Here is a 15873-nt window from a genome sequence, read left to right as displayed (position 1 = left end):
CCCACCCCCACCACCAACCTCAGCTATGCTGGGTCCTTTCACTTTCTGGAACAAGCCAGGCTTTTCCTACCTCAGGACCTTTGCATATGCTGTTCCCATTGCCTGGAAGGCTATTCCTGCTCTTCCCACAGTTGGCTTCTTTTCTTTGTTTATATTTAGCCTAAATGTCAGCTCTCTGGAGAGGTATTCTCTGACACACCTGTCCCAGGGGGGCTCTCTCCACCCCTCAGCACCTTATCTGTGGTCTCAGCACCAGGTTTGTTTGCTTCAAAGCACTTAACCTGTGTCATCGGTCTCATTGATTTTGTTCTGTTTGCTCAGAAAAATGGGAGACTCATGAGGGCAGGGACCACATCTGTTGTGTTCCCTGTCACCCCTCCACACATAGTACGGCGCCCAAATGAATGCATCTTTGTTGAATGGCAGATGGTATCAAGTACCCAGCACATGCCGAGCAAGCTGCTGTAGGACTGTATGTGTAGCTCATTAGACCTTCACAACAATCCCCAAAGTACTTACTATTCACACTGTACAGATCCAGAAGCCTAGTTAGGAAATGAACTTGCCTCGTGCCATAAAGTCAGTAAGCAGTGGAGGTGGAAGTGACATTCGGTCTCACTTTTCCTGCCATGCCGACTGCTGTGCAAACCCCATCACTGCCTACAACACTGGCCAAGTTTCAGCAGACACTACCAGCATCACCACCAGTGTAAATGGCATGTCAGCATAATTGGCTCCCTTTATGTCTTTATTTTTATCTTTGTTCAAACTTTCAAGACATCAGATTTAAGGAAGACCTTGCTGAAATGCTCAAATGACTCTGACATAATATTTGTATGGTTGTTGATTATTACCGTATTTTCCCTTGTGTTTGGTCTTAGAGGGAAATTGGATACAATCCGTCTTGCAGGCTGAATACCATACCATTAGCGCAGTGATACGTGAGGACCGCAAGGTGAGGATGGGAAAGGTTGGGAGAGGTTGGCATGGGGAAAGATCAATGGAAAACTCACCTATTAAAGTGATAGTGGCAGCGGCATCCTAAACATCTACTCGTATTAACAGTATAAGTGAACAGGTGTTACCAAAGCCCACCAAAGCAAGGCCAATTAGCCATGGATCCCACCAGCACAGCTTGTAGTCCAATTCAGAAAGTGTATCTATAATAAAACTCCACTCCTAACAACAAAATGGCCAGATGTGGCCAATGACATTGGTCATTGGTCATGTCATCAAATGCTCATAACAACCCCTGTGGTAGGTACTAATATTATCCCCATTTCAAAGAAAGGAAAACTGAGGAACAGAATGGCTCAGTAACTCCCCAAAGGTCAAACCGCTGTCAAAAAGCAGGATGGGCATCACCTCCATCTTTCTATGCTGCCACGTGCCAAGCATTCCCATGGCTGGAAGACTCCACATCACCATGATATTTCCAGGTTTTCAGACTTTCTTTCCCCTCCTCCCAATTTCTAATGTTTAAACTGATTTTCTTTAACGTGTCTACATCTAATACAGCCTTTTATGGGAAAAAGAGAAGGAAGGCATCTATTTCTAAACAAAACGGTCCAGTGATGAGCATACATTCTAGAAATTAAGTAAGAGGGCAATGCCATGCCCCCCTGCAGTTTGTCCTCAGTGACGGCGGCGAGTTTCCTTCCTTTCCATCAATCCAGCTACACTGCAGACCCCATCATTGTCTTGGGAAATGACAGTCCAACAGCAAAGATTGTCACTGACCTTTGTTTAGCCCAGCAGTTCCCAAATGCATTTAATCATGGAAGCCTATTTTGGGAAACACCTATTCCACCTGCCAAACAAATGTGGGGAAATTCTTACCCGACCTCTGAGTGAGCCGCTGGCTCTAAAAGAGCGGTGTGTGGGAGGACGAGCTGGGGGATCCTCCCCAAGGAGGAAGCCCCACAGTATCACTACCCTTGCTATTCCGGCTCTCCCCCCAGGTGACCCGCTTACAGCAGCGCACCCAAGCAGCCCCTGCACTCGGCCTTCAGGGACTCGGCCCCGCCGGGCTCCCACGTCAAGAGAGATCTTGGGGAGCAACATTGGCTGCCCCTTGAGTTTCCAGGGATTTCACATTCTGCTTCTCTATGTTTATAATCTGAGAAAAGATCACAGAAAGGACAGGCTCAGCAAGGAGGCTGCGGCACGGATGACCCATGGAGTCAAAGGTGGTGGTGAGATCTCCCTAGGATCTCACCCACACCACTCACCTCCAGGCTCTGGAAATGACAAACACACACCCCAGGTGCCCTTGGAGCTTGACAGTTTACAAAGTGGCCACATGCATTATTACATTTTTTTTAAATGTTTTTCTTATTATATTATGTTAGTCACCATACAGTACATCCCTGGTTTCTGATGTAAAGTTCGATGATTCATTAGTTGCGTATAACACCCAGTGCACCATGCAATACATGCCCTCCTTACTACCCATCACCAGTCTATCCCATTCCCCCAACCCCCTCCCCTCTGAAGCCCTCAGTTTGTTTCTCAGAGTCCCTCATGCTTCATTCCCCCTTCTGATTACCCCCCCTTTCTTTATCCCTTTCTTCCCCTACCGATCTTCCTAGTTCTTATGTTCCATAGATGAGAGAAATCATATGATAATTGTCTTTCTCTGCTTGACTTATTTCACTTAGCATTATCTCCTCCATTGCCGTCCATGTTGCAGCAAATGTTGAGAACTCGTTCTTTCTGATAGCTGAGTAATATTCCATTGTATATATGGACCACAACTTCTTAATCCAGTCACTGTTGAAGGGCATCTCAGCTCCTTCCACGATTTAGCTATTGTGGACAATGCTGCTATGAACATTGGGGTGCATACGGCCCTTCTCTTCACTACGTCTGTATCTTTGGGGTAAATACCCAGTAGTGCAATGGCTGGGTCATAGGGTAGCTCAATTTTTAACTTTTTAAGGGACCTCCACACTGTTTTCCAGAGTGGCTGTACCAACTTGCATTCCCACCAACAATGTGGGAGGGATCCCCTTTCTCCACATCCTCTCCAGCAATTGTTGTTTCTTGTCTTGTCAATTTTTGCCATTCTAACTGGCGTAAGGTCGTATCTTAGTGTGGTTTTGATTTGAATTTCCCTGATGGCTAACGATTTTGAACATTTTTTCATGTGGCTGTTAGCCATATGTATGTCTTCATTGGAAAAGTGTCTGTTCATATCTTCTGCCCATTTTATGATTTGTTTATTTGTTTCTCACGTATTGAGTTTGAGAAGTTCTTTGTAGATCTTGGATACCAGTCTTTTATCTGTAGCATCATGTGCAAATATCTTCTCCCATTCCGTGGGCTGCCTCTTAGTTTTTTTGACTGTTTCCTTGGCTGTGCAGAAGCTTTTTATCTTGATGAAGTCCGACAAGTTCATTTTATCTTTTGTTTCTCTTGCCTTTAGAGATGTGTCATGAAAAAGGTTGCTTTGGCCAATGTCGTAGAGGTTGCTGCCTATGCTCTCCTCTAGAATTTTGATGGATTCCGGTCTCACATCGAGGTCTTTCATCCATTTGGAGTTTATCTTTGTGCAAGGTGTGAGAGAGTGGTCAAGTTTCATTCTTTTGCATGTAGCTGTCCAATTCTCCCAGCACCATTTATTGAAGAGACTCTCTTTTTTCCACCAGCTGTTTTTTCCTGCTTTATCAAAGATTAGTTGCCCAAAGAGCCGAGGGTCCATTTCTGGGTTCTCTATTTTGTTCCATTGGTCTATGTGTCTGTTTTTGTGCCAGTACCATGCTGTCTTTGTGATCACAGCTTTGTAGTACAGCTCGAAATCCAGTATTGTGATGCCCCCAGCTTTGTTTTTCCTTTTCAACAGTTCCTTGGCGATTTAGGGCCTTTTCTGGTTCCGTACAAATTTAAAGACTATTTGTTCCAGTTCTTTGAAAAATGTCATCAGTATTTTGATCGGGATAGCATTGAAAGTGTAGATTGCTCTGGGTAGTATGGACATTTTAACTATGTTAATTCTTCCGATCCATGAGCATGGAATATTTTTCCATCTTTTTGTGTCTTCCTCAAAGTCTTTCAAGAGTGATTTATAGTTTCTAGAATATAGGTCCTTTACGTCTCTGGTTAAGTTAATTCCAAGGTAACGTATGGTTTTTGGTGCTACTGTAAATGGGATGGATTCCCTAATTTCTCTTTCTTCAGTCTCGTTATTCGTGTATAGAAATGCCACTGATTTCTGAGCATTTTGTATCCCGCCACATTACTGAACTGCTCTATAACTTCTAATAGTTTGGGAGTGGATTCTTTTGGGTTTTCCATATAGAGTATCATGTCATCTGTGCAGAGAGAAATTTTGACTTCTTCTTTGCCAATTTGGATACCTTTTATCCCTTTTTGTTGCCTGATTGTTGTTGCAAGGACTTCTAGTACTATGTTGAATAATAGTGGCGAGAGCGGGCATCCTTGTTGTGTTCCTGATCTTAAGGGAAAGGCTTCCAGCTTTTCCCCATTGAGAATGATATTTGCTGTAGGCTTTTCATAGATGGTTTTTATGAGATTGAGGAATGTACCCTCTATCCCTACACTCTGAAGGGTTTTAATCAGGAAAGGATGCTGTATTTTGTCAAATGCTTTTTCTGCATCTATTGAGAGAATCATATGATTTTTTAATTTTTCTTTCTGGATAAAATCTAAGACACTGATAGATTTGCGAATGTTGAACCACCCTTGCGTCCCAGGTATGAATCCCACTTGGTCATGATGGATAATCCTTTTAATGTACTGTTGGATTCTATTAGCCAGGATCTTGTTGAGGATTTTGGTGTCCATATTCATTAGGGAAATCGGTCTATAATTCTCCTTTTTGATGGGGTCTTTGCCTGGTTTGGGGATCAAGGTAATATTGGCCTCATAGAATGAGTTTGGTAGCTTTCCTTCTGTTTCTATTTTTTGAAATAGCTTGAGGAGAAGAGGTATTATTTCTTCTTTGAATGTTTGGTAGAATTCCCCAGGAAAACCATCCGGGCCTGGAGTTTTGTTTTTTGGAAGGTTGTTGTCATAATTAATTGGCCTGTTTAAAAAATCAATTTCTTCCTGTTTCAGTCTTGGTAGTTTATAAGTTTCCAGGAAGGCCTCCATCTCTTCCAGATTGCTTAATTTATTGGCATAAAGCTGTTGATAAAAGTTTCTAATAATCCTTCCAATTTCATTGGTGTGGTTGTGACCTCTCCTTTTTCATTCATAATTTTATTAATTTGGGTCCTTTCTCTATTCTTTTGGATAAGTCTTGCCAGTGGTCTATCAATTTTATTAATTCTCTCAAAGAACCAGCTTCTAGTTCTGTTGATCTGCTCTACTGTACTCCTGGTTTCTAATTCATTGATTTCTGCTCTAATCTTGGTCAACTGCTTCCTTGTGCGTGGATTAGGCCTGTCCCTCTGTTGCTGTTCCAGCTTCTTGAGGTGAGAATATAAAAACTGCATTTTAGATTTTTCTATTCTTTTTTTAAAAGATTTTATTTATTTATGTGACAGAGAGACAGACAGCGAGAGAGGGAACACAGCAGGGGAGTGGGAGAGGAAGGAGCAGGCTCCCAGCGGAGGAGCCCAATGTGGGACTCGATCCTGGAACGCCGGGACCACACCCTGAGCCGAAGGCAGACGCTTAACGACTGCGCTACCCAGGCACCCCATATTTTTCTATTCTTTTGAGTGAGGCTTGGATGGCTATGTATTTCCCCCTTAGGACTGCCTTTGCAGTATCCCATAGGTTTTGGACCGTTGTGTTTTCATTCTCGTTGGTCTCCATAAATTGTTTAAATTGATTTTTGATTTTCTGGTTTATCGAGTCATTCCTGAGCAGGATGGTTCTTAGTCTCCAAGTGTTTGAGTTTCTTCCAAATTTTTCCTTGTGGTTGAGTTCCAATTTCAAAGCGTTGTGGTCTGAGAATATGCAGGGAATAATTTCAGTCTTTTGGTATCGGTTGAGACTTGTTTTGTGACCCAGAACATGGTCTATTCTTGAGAATGTTTCGTGGGCATTAGAATAGAATGAGTATTCTTTGGTTCTGGGGTGTAGTGTTCTATATATGAGGTCCAACTCGTTGAGTATGGCATTCAAAGCTCTTGTTTCTTTGCTGATTTCTTGCTTAGGTGATCTGTCTATTGCTGATAGTGGAGTGTTGAGGTCCCCTACTATTAGTGTATTTTTATCTATATGTCTCTTTATTGTGGTTAAGAGTTGGCTTGTGTATCATGCTGCTCCCCTGTTGGGGGCATATATATTTATAATTGTCATATCCACTTGTTGGATACATCCTTTAAGAATAATATAGTGCCCTTCTGGGTCTGTAACTATAGTCTTTAGTTTAAAATCCAATCTGTCTTATATGAGAATTACTACCCCAGCTTTCTTTTGAGGTCCATTGGTGTGAAAGATGATATTCCATCCCTTTACTTTCAGTCTGAATGTATCTTTAGGTTCAAAATGAGTCTCTTGTAGACAGCAAATGGATGGGTCATGTCTTTTTATCCAATCTGCAACCCTGTGGCGTTATATGGGAGCATTTAGGCCATTTACATTGAGACTGAATATTGAGAGATATTAATGATGCCATGTTGCCAGTAAAGTCTTTGTTTCTATAGATTGTGACTTTCTGTTCTGTATCACTCTTGGGGCCTTTTTACTTTTATATAACCCCCCTTAATATCTCCTGTAGGGCTGGTTTCATGGTTACAAAATTGGTCAATGACTGGTGATTCTGGAAGGTCTTTATTTCTCCATCAATTCTGAATGACAGCCTTGCTGGATAAAGGATCCTTGGCTGCATGTTTTTTTCCGAAAGAGCTTTAAAAATGCTCCCCCTCTTCTCTCATTCCAGGTCTGTGTAGACAGGTCTGATGTAATTCTGATACCTTTGCCTTGGTACATGAGAAATTTCTTTGCCCTGGCCGCTTTCAATATTGTATCCTTGGATCTAATATTTGAGAATTGCACTATGACGTGACATGGTGTAGGTTTGTCATGGTTGAGCTTGGGAAGGGTCCTCTCTGCCTCTTGAACACGAATGTTTGTTTCCTTTGCTAGATTAGGGAAGTTTTCAGCTACAATTCGTTCAAATATCTCTTCTAGACCTCTGTTTTTCTCCACCCCCTCGGGGATGCTGATGATTCTGACATTGGAATGTTTTATTGAGTCAGTAATCTCCCGTAACCTACATTCCTGAGCGTGGATTTTTTTGAGTCCAGATTCTATTTTAGCTTTCTCTTCTACTAACCCATCCTCCAATTTGCCAATACGTTCTTCTGCCTCATTCAACCTGGCCATCAGAGCCTCTAGTTTTGACTGCATTTGACTCATAGAATTTTTAATTTCTGCCAGATTCGCTCTCATTTCTGCCCTTAGAGATTCTATATTCTCATTAACATTTTCGTTAATACTTTTTTCAAGTCTACACATCATCTTGACCATTGTTACTCTGAATTCCATTTCTGATAATTTGGTTATATCCATATCCATTAGTTCTGTGGCAGAGGCCACAGACTCATTGTCTTTTCTTTGCTGGGGGGGATTTCTCCTTCTCATCATTCTGATGAGGAGAGATTGCAGGGTTTTCCAGAGGCCAAATTATTGACCGGGACCCAGGCCGTGCACCCTTGTTTTATAGGGATCTTAGGGATGTGGGCTTCTTGATTTTTCAGCCTGCCTTCTGGGGAAGGGGCCTGCCATGCCAATACTCAGGCAACCCTGTTTGGGTAGAGTCTCCTTGTCCCCTGTGAGGGGGGATGGAGATGGGCACACTGTGAGCCGGTATTTCCAGGCTTTTGTTCTCTGGCGGCTTTCCCTGGCGGTTTGCTGTCCCTCTTCTGAGAGTCAGAGCAGCAGTGGCCAGATCTCAGCCTCTGTCTCAGAACAGAGGGATCGCGGACCATTCTCCACTGATGTTCTGGCCACTTTAACTCTGTTTCTGTTGGTGCTGCTCAACCCTGCAGCGTCCCGGGATGTGCGCACCACACCCGGCATCCCAGCCCTCACTTCCAGGGCAGGTACGTCTCTGTCCTTTGTGTTTCTAACACCACTAGCTGCCAGCCGCCAGCTGCCCCCGCGCGCTCCTGGAGCTCCCGGTCTCAGTCTGGTTCCAGTGAGCACACCGGAGCTCCGTTTCAGTCTGGAGGCGCGCGTTCCCCGGCTCATGGTCTCAGTCTGCTCTCTCACGGGTGCCGGTCCGCAAGTCTGCCTGCTCCCCTGTGCAGGTGGCTACCACTTCCCGGCGCCCAAATGCAGCGGCTCCCTCCCTCTTCCATTTATCTTCTGATATCTGTGCGTGGTTTCATGGTTCCCCGCTTCGTACCTCAATACTCAGCGCTGGAGATGTTCATTTGTAGAGATCCAGATGTATCTTTCAGCATCTCAGGCTGATTCTGTGGATGTTCAGGCTGGTCTGGTACCTATCCAACTCGACTCAGGGGACCATCTAAAAAAGGGGTCCCCTACTCCTCCGCCATCTTAACTCCCTCCCACATGCATTATTACATTCTTGCATCTCCCCTAGCTCTTAGGTATTATCGCCATCCTCCCCATGATACCAAGCAGAAAAGGAGGCCTTACAAAGGGGAAGGGCAATGTCTAAAATAACAGCAGGGTGTAAGTGGTGACCAGGATCTTGGTCTGTGATGAATGTCTTATCAGGAGCTCACCCCCTGCATCACCCTGCCACCTGCTCCATCTATTTGGGGGTGCCAGGGTGTGGCTGAGAGTTCAAGAAGGATAACTTGGCTGCCCTGGAGATACAGTGGGGTTGGAAGGAGATTTGAAACTAACACAGCAAGGGATGGTTTAGATGGGGTCTCAGACTGCAACAGAGTTGGAAAAAGGAAGACTCAGATGGGAGCGAGAGGGGCCCTCCCCAGCCCCCACCACAATCTGTCCCCTAAATCCTGTTGCCCCGGGCGGGGCAGCTGCAGCCCGGGGATCTGAGGGCAGCAGGTGTGGCAGCTCTAGCAAGCAGGCACGGTCACTGTGCCCAACCCTGGGCACCTCAGCCACTGCCAGGGACATGCATGTCAGATCCTGGGACACTGGTTTTGCTCCAGAATCAATCACTGAGTGATTCTCTTGGTCCTAAAACAAATGGTACTCTCCAAATGCTGCACACTTTTCTCCAAGGTCTGGAGAAGCAGGGACTCCCAGGGCCTCAGCGTGGGCAGTCACACCAGTTCATTGCCCAAGCAGATGGCCTGGCTCCGCGGGCACCCTGAAGACTGGGTCCCCACATTCCCTAGTCTTCCTGTTGTCAGTGGCAGTATGTCTGTACATGTGAATGGGAGTCTACCCAAAAAAGAAGGGACAGACCAGATGGACTGTCAGCCCTGCCATCCTCAGTGTGGCTTCTTGTTTAGTGTCCGGATACCCCAGTGGAGCTAACTATTTATCTCCTTCCAGCCCTTCTCCAGGACAGGTCCCTGGTGCTGCAGACTCAGGCTGGGCCCTGGCTCCAGGCTGATCCCAGGGGCTGGGAGAAACCTCCTCCTAACAGTGGGCGATGCTCCTCAAAGTTCCCCACATCCCCCCACTCCTTGCTTCTGTGAGGAGTTGGCAGGACAGCAGCCAGCATTCTGTGGGACAGAGACTCCTTTCCCTTGGGGGCACTTCTGGCTGGGGCTGTCCTGGATTGGGGGTGGGCAGGAGGCTTCAGCTGGGAGCCAAGTTCCCAGAGGGTGGGGGACTCTGTTGGCAGCAGAGTTGAATTTAGGACCAGGTCCTTGGGCTCTAAATGTCACGATCAAGTTCACTGGTCTGAACCTTTGGCTGGCCTTTGAAGATGAAACTCCCTTTCTGCATAAGTGACTAGGGGAATGCAGATTGCAAAGGGCCAGCCAGTCTGGAAAAAGTAAGGAGGCAAAGCTGTTCCATTAAGGCCAGAGCTTGGCTGCCCTTGGCAGACCACCTGGGTTAAGCTGGGGTCAAGGAGCAGGTGCGCACTGGAGAGCGCTCTGCAGATGTTCATGAACATGTGACACCGAGGGTCCACTGGAGCACCTAGAGGAGCTGTGGCATCCAGAGGTGAGAACCCATGGGTCCAGGAGGCCCCACTGGCCAGGAGAGGTGGGGCATGGACAGCAGCTGTCTTGCTACCCCAGATCATACAAGCTCATGCCCTTTGGAGTCAGGAACCTCTGGGCTGAGTCTCCTCAGCAGCATCTCTGCTTGAGCATTCCTAGTGACAGGAAACTCACTACCTGATGAGACGTTCTTTCCATCACTGGATGGCTCTTGCTGTTTGAAATGTTTGCTGCATGTTGAACAGATAACACTCTCTCTGTAGCTCCCTCCATCCCTTTGGGATGACCATCCTCCCCCTGACATCCCTTCAAATGTTGTGATTCAGGCATCCCAAGTCTTCCTCAGACTAAATGTTCCCAGTGTCCCCTGCATGATGCCATCTTCAGCCCCTCCTCATTCTAGGCCTTCTCCCATGCTGGAGCTCCAGTCCCCCTGAAATACAATCTGAGACACAACCATGGCACTTGTGGTCCGTCTGACTGTCGGGGATCTGGTGTGAGACTCTGCCTTGACCCACAAAGTGTAACCTCAAAAGGGCTTCTCAGGTAATCAGGTGGCGCCTAGAGACTTCCGCTGCTGTAGAGGTCAGTACTGTCTGAATGGGCTCTGGGGACTTCTGGGGTTCCTTGGAGACCATCTGGGGCCATGAAGGGAGTGGGGCCAGTGGGTGGGGTGCACCTGGTTCTGGGGCCCCTACCCCTATCTAATTAGAACAAAGCTGTTTGAACATGTTTTAAAATGGGCTTGCTACATAAACTTGGGTTTGAAGCAAGAGCACTACAGCTTAAAAATATCTAAAACTGCTGGCGTTGCCTAACGTGATTTAGTCTTCTGTCACGTGCCATCCCTAGGCCATCTCCCCATCCCATGGATGTGCAAACACCTCGGCTCAGACCAGCACCAAAGAAAAGGGGCCATTTCCCCCAGATTGGGAGAGCCAGGGCACTCCATTCTTCTGCTCCCAGGGACATTTGAGCCCCTGGCTCTGCTCTGCTCGTGGAACAGAGTGATCATGAGCAGGTGCAGCAGGCTTGCACACAGGGGTATGAAGAACGTCTGTACCACTCACACGCTCTTGGTGTGGGCTGGCTCACATCACATGGTGGCATGGGCATCACGGGGACTCGGGGATTGGGATGGGCAATGCCCGTACGGTGTGCAGGTAGTGAGTGTGCAGGAGGCAGTCACCAGGTGGTCCCCAGCTGGAGAGCAGGGCCCTGTCCCAGCCCACAAGAAGGTCATTTCCCCGGCCTCCTGTGGGTGGGGGGGACACTCACAGGGCAGCGTCTCAGCGCTGTTCTTCTGGATCATTATGCAGAGCTGTAGCACCAGTTGGGGGGCGCTCTCCAGGAAGGTCTCAAGGAGGCGCAACATGTTGACGTCTGCATATTCGTACATCATAGCCCAGTAGAAGCGTCGCTGGTGTTCCTTCCGCCGCTGGCTCTGAATCCCCAGGTACATGGTGCGGATATACCTGCCGAGAGAACAAGAAAGAACACACAGAGCGTGGTTAGGGGCAAGGAACGTGGAAGGATCACACCATTCCCCAAAATCAAGTCTGCCTGTGCCCATGTCCCCTCCTTCGCTCTGAGGTTTTCCAGACGCTTGGACTAGGGTTTTTTTTCCCCAGCCCGCAGACAGGGTGCTAAGGCTTTGGGGTGGAGGAGTTGGGGGTGGAGGGGGGGCAGGCAGGCCAGGGAGGGGGTCTTAGGCAAGTCGTCCCCTTCCTGGCCTTGGTTTACTCGTTTAAAAAAATGAGAAATGAAAGAGTGGGACCAGATCTCCCAGGGCCTGCCAGTGAAGCTTCACAGGTGAGCTCCGAGGACATGTGATCTTTCTCATATTCAGGACCCCAGGGGGAACATTCCAGCAGGATTTCACCTCTACTGCACAGCCCTGCCCCTCTCTGGGGGAGGAGGAGAGGGAGGTAGCATTTGTGAAGCTCCTACTAAGTACACTGGTTGGCTGGCCCTGTGATGCCAGAGTCCCAGGTGCCAGACGGGTGTAACTCCCATGTAGGGCAGACAGGGAGCCACTGCACCATCCCGGCATAGGCTCCACAGCTGGATGGTGGGACAACGAGGAGCTGGCCCCCGGACACCAAATCTCAAGCTCTCCACTAGGGAGACACGGAACCCGCCTCTGTCTGAGGGTGGCATAGGACACAGTCACTCTGATGTGCTGACCTGGCTCCGTCTGAGAGGGACAAGCAGCAAAGAAAGTGGGTATAGGTGGAGGGTACAGGCTCTGGATTCAAATGCTGGCTCTGTCATTTGCTAATTGTACGATCATGGATGAATTACTCCAACTCTGAGTCTTTGTTACCCTTCTTTCACATGGAGAAAAGAGTCAGCTTCACGGGTTGGGGGGGAGGAGATCAGGGAGATAACACGCATGGTGGACATGCATCCTAGGTCCCCCATGGCTCATTTACACCTGAACTTTTGGAAGTTGTCTCTAAGCCACAGTCAAGGGGAGGATGAAAGGTACCATCTAAGTCAGCCAGTGGTCTCTGAGGCTGAGCCCGGGCCAGAAAGGCCAGCAGGGCCAGCAGGAAAGCGAGGTTCAGGATCCACTTAGGATCAGACACATGAACCACACACCAAGGGCCACAGCCAACATGACAGAACCATGTGTTTGAACTTCACTGTCCCCTGGTAATGTATATCACTGTGTCCTCTAAAACACTAAGCCTGAATCATCGAGGTTGAGAGAGCAGGGTTGATATACGATGTGGTTCCTGCTGTCCTCAGGCACCGTCAGCTGCCTACTTGGGCTGCTAGGCAGTCCCTCCTCTCTGACCCCATCACCACCCCCAGCCTGGTCCCTGCTATCAACCCTCCTGCCTGAATCAAAGCAGAAGCCTCCTAATTGGCCTCCCAGGGTCCACTCTTGCTCCAGAACACAGCAGCCCAAGGTGCTCTTTGAAAATCATAAATGCAATCATGTTATCCGCCCCCCCACTTCTTTCAACCCTCCCACGGCTTCCCATAATGCTTAGAATAAGATCCAAACCCCTCTCATGGCTCACGGGACCTTGCCTTCCCCTCCAACCCCACCTCCCACTCTCTCCCCCCTCCTTTCTTGTGTCTTTTCTATCTCTTGAGGAGCACAGAAGCTTGTCTACTCTTCATACCATCTCCCCAGGGCCAATGGATGTAGAGGGAAGACTTCTGTCCTCCAAGGCTGGAGGGTCCTGGTGGGACAGCACTGTCACAACACTGTGAAGGTAGCCCACACCCATGTTTGCAGCAAGTTCATGAACAGCATCATAAAGCCAGTCACTGAGAGGGGCTCTGTATCTCCCCCACCCTGGAGCAATGGGAGGAGAGGGGAGTAGTCCAAGACCTTGTATCAATGTTACAGAAGCTCACACTTTAGAAGCAAAGACGCAAAAGCATGCATTTACAAAATAGCTTAAGACTGTAAAGAGATGCTCCTCTCCAATTCTCAAATGGCAGGCCTTCCTCCAGAGCGCTAATCATGTACTGGACCCATCAATGAACAAGCGCTCCAGGGTCCCCTGGCCTATGCACCAGGATGCAGTGCAGCCCTACTAAACCCCTGGTGTGACCTACAACAAACACCTTGGCAATGAGGAGCACCCATCCCACACCAGATGAGTAATACGGATCCTTAAGAGCCTTTGCTTGACAGTTTCTCTGAAGACACCCACCCAGGGAAGCTGGGATGGACACCGTATTTCCCTCCCAGCTCCCTTCCTGAAGTGAACAGAGCAACAGTCCTGCTGGAAACTAAATCAGGCAAGGCTGAGGGCAGTGCCTGCCTAAGGTGGGTCTGGTGTGGGGGCAGCAGGTGCACCAGGCCAGCCCTCTGCTGGAGTCCTGCCAGGCCTCGTGGGGCACCTCTGGTCATTGTCTTTAACTCACAGGGAAACAGGCTCTGGAGTGAAATGGAGCACTGACTTTTGGTTCTGTACAGGTTCTGTCACGTACTGGCTGTGGTGCGTCCCACGAGTCATCTTCCCCAAATTGAAGGACCAGGAGGAGGCTGGGAAAAGGGTAGGGATGTTGTTGGAAAACTACAGGGTCACTGAGAGGGAGATAGAGACAAAGAAACAGAGGGAGGCAGAGAGAGATACAGAGAAAAAGAGACAGACGGTGAAACAGAGAGACACAGAGAGAGAAACAGAGATGGACAGGGAGAAATACATACACACAGATAAGAGACACAGAAAGAAAGACAGAGAGAGAGAAGTGGGAGGTAACGGAGAGAGAAAGAAAGAAAGGAGAGGAAAGCAGTGTCACAATTTCGGGTCTGAGGGAAAGGACCAACTGGAAGAAGTCATGGCAAAGATTAATTGGGGCAGGGGAGGTTTGCTGTAAGAAGATAGGGTCACAGGTGGTCTGGGAGAGGTGGGGGAGCTACCAGGGTGAAGGGAAGGGTTGAATTGGCCAGATCTGATGGTGGCCTGGGAAGGCAGAGCAGTGGAGGACAAAGGTACGCTGGCTGAGGTCGGGGCTTCGAGTCCAAAAGCTCCATATGCACCCAGAACAACCATGTACCCAGCTGGTCTCACAGGTCAGGTGTGGGTTCCATGACCTAAAACTGAGCTCTACCCACATGAGGCAACTGCAACACACAATGCCTTGGGCCACAGACTCCCACGGGCACCAGATCACAAATTTATACTCCCTCAGGGGTACACTCAGACCACAGACTCTGCTTCTCCCAGCCTCACAAGGTGGCCCAAAGTGGAGGAATGACTATGTCGCAGAGCCCAGCCTACTCATCCAGGGCACGGGCCCAGGTAACATCAACACTCAGATTCACCTCAGTCTGCCCTGCCAGGGCAAAAGGGATACTCGATCTGCCTCCAGACCCCCATTTCCCCAAGCCACAGGCCTCCATGCCTGTCCTGGCCATGGAAATGGAAGACACTGAGCCCAGAATGTGCTGACTCGACTATAATATCTGTCAGAGAAACCAACCTTGAATTTCTTCTGGGAGCGCATGGCAAGGTATGGGAAGAAACGAGGGTGGGAGTGGGCAAAGCCAGATCCTCTCCCACTATGCTGATGAGCAAACAGATGCTGGCAGCCCAGAGTGCACCAGGATCAAGTCCAAAACCAAATTTGGAAATCATGTCTCCTGAGACACCAGCTCATGCAACCTCCCACCCTTGTAGTGGGAGCGACATGGCGGAATCCAGTTCGGGATTTCCCAATCGAGTGCCTTCTGCCTAATTCCACACCCTCTGGCTCCTGCACCCTCCTCCTCTCTCCTTGAGTCCTTGGGTTCCCCGTAGGTAACTGAGGGTGCATGTAAAATCCGGAGTGGGTCTAGGTGACCTCTGAGGCCTCCCAGCCAGCTGCCTCTGCTAAGCCTCCAGCCCCTGTGAGAAATGTGGCCACAAGGTGGCGCCAGACTCTAAGCGAAGCAGGAAAGCTGCTCTGCGAGGTGATCTCATCCCCAGCAGGCAGCCTCCTAAGGCCTGTACCCTTCCATTAGCAGCACTGGGGTACAGGTGGCAGGCGAGGCCGAGGGCAGGGCTGGATGTGCTGAGTCCCTACAAGGCAGGCTGCTGCTCCTCCAAAACCCTCATCTTCGCCATTTCCTGGCAAGTTCCGAAAGCTCACCATCTCCCGGATATTAGTTCAGGAGATAAGACATCCAACTCTCTTCCTGGATTTGCTTCCACATCTTATGGCACCTGTCACGCCATCTCTCTCCTAAGAACATCAGATCGTGAAATGAATGGGTCTAAAAGCAGGGAGACAGCGGGTCATAATAGAGCGATGGCTCAGGAAGGCTGGGCCTGGTCCTTAGTGTGCAGGACTGTGTGGCCTTGGGCCAGTCACTCCCAAGGCTGTG

The 15873-nt window shown here is 48.6% G+C and overlaps 1 protein-coding gene across 1 annotated transcript in view; it reads right to left on the bottom strand.

Annotated features, from left to right (window-relative positions):
- XKR6 (XK related 6) overlaps nt 1-15873 on the bottom strand; it is a 306339-nt gene that overhangs the window by 19371 nt on the left and 271095 nt on the right. Inside the window, exon 2 of the mRNA XM_057310186.1 lies at nt 11316-11512. Within this exon, the coding sequence (XP_057166169.1) occupies nt 11316-11512 (197 nt within the window). The remainder of the gene's footprint in view (nt 1-11315; nt 11513-15873) is intronic.

This window comes from Ursus arctos, unplaced genomic scaffold (genome assembly GCF_023065955.2).
Source record: "Ursus arctos isolate Adak ecotype North America unplaced genomic scaffold, UrsArc2.0 scaffold_11, whole genome shotgun sequence".
In the NCBI taxonomy this organism is placed as follows: Eukaryota; Metazoa; Chordata; class Mammalia; order Carnivora; family Ursidae; genus Ursus; species Ursus arctos.
The sequence above is the reverse complement of the archived record's forward strand: the minus strand, read 5'-3'. Positions and strand labels throughout refer to the sequence as shown.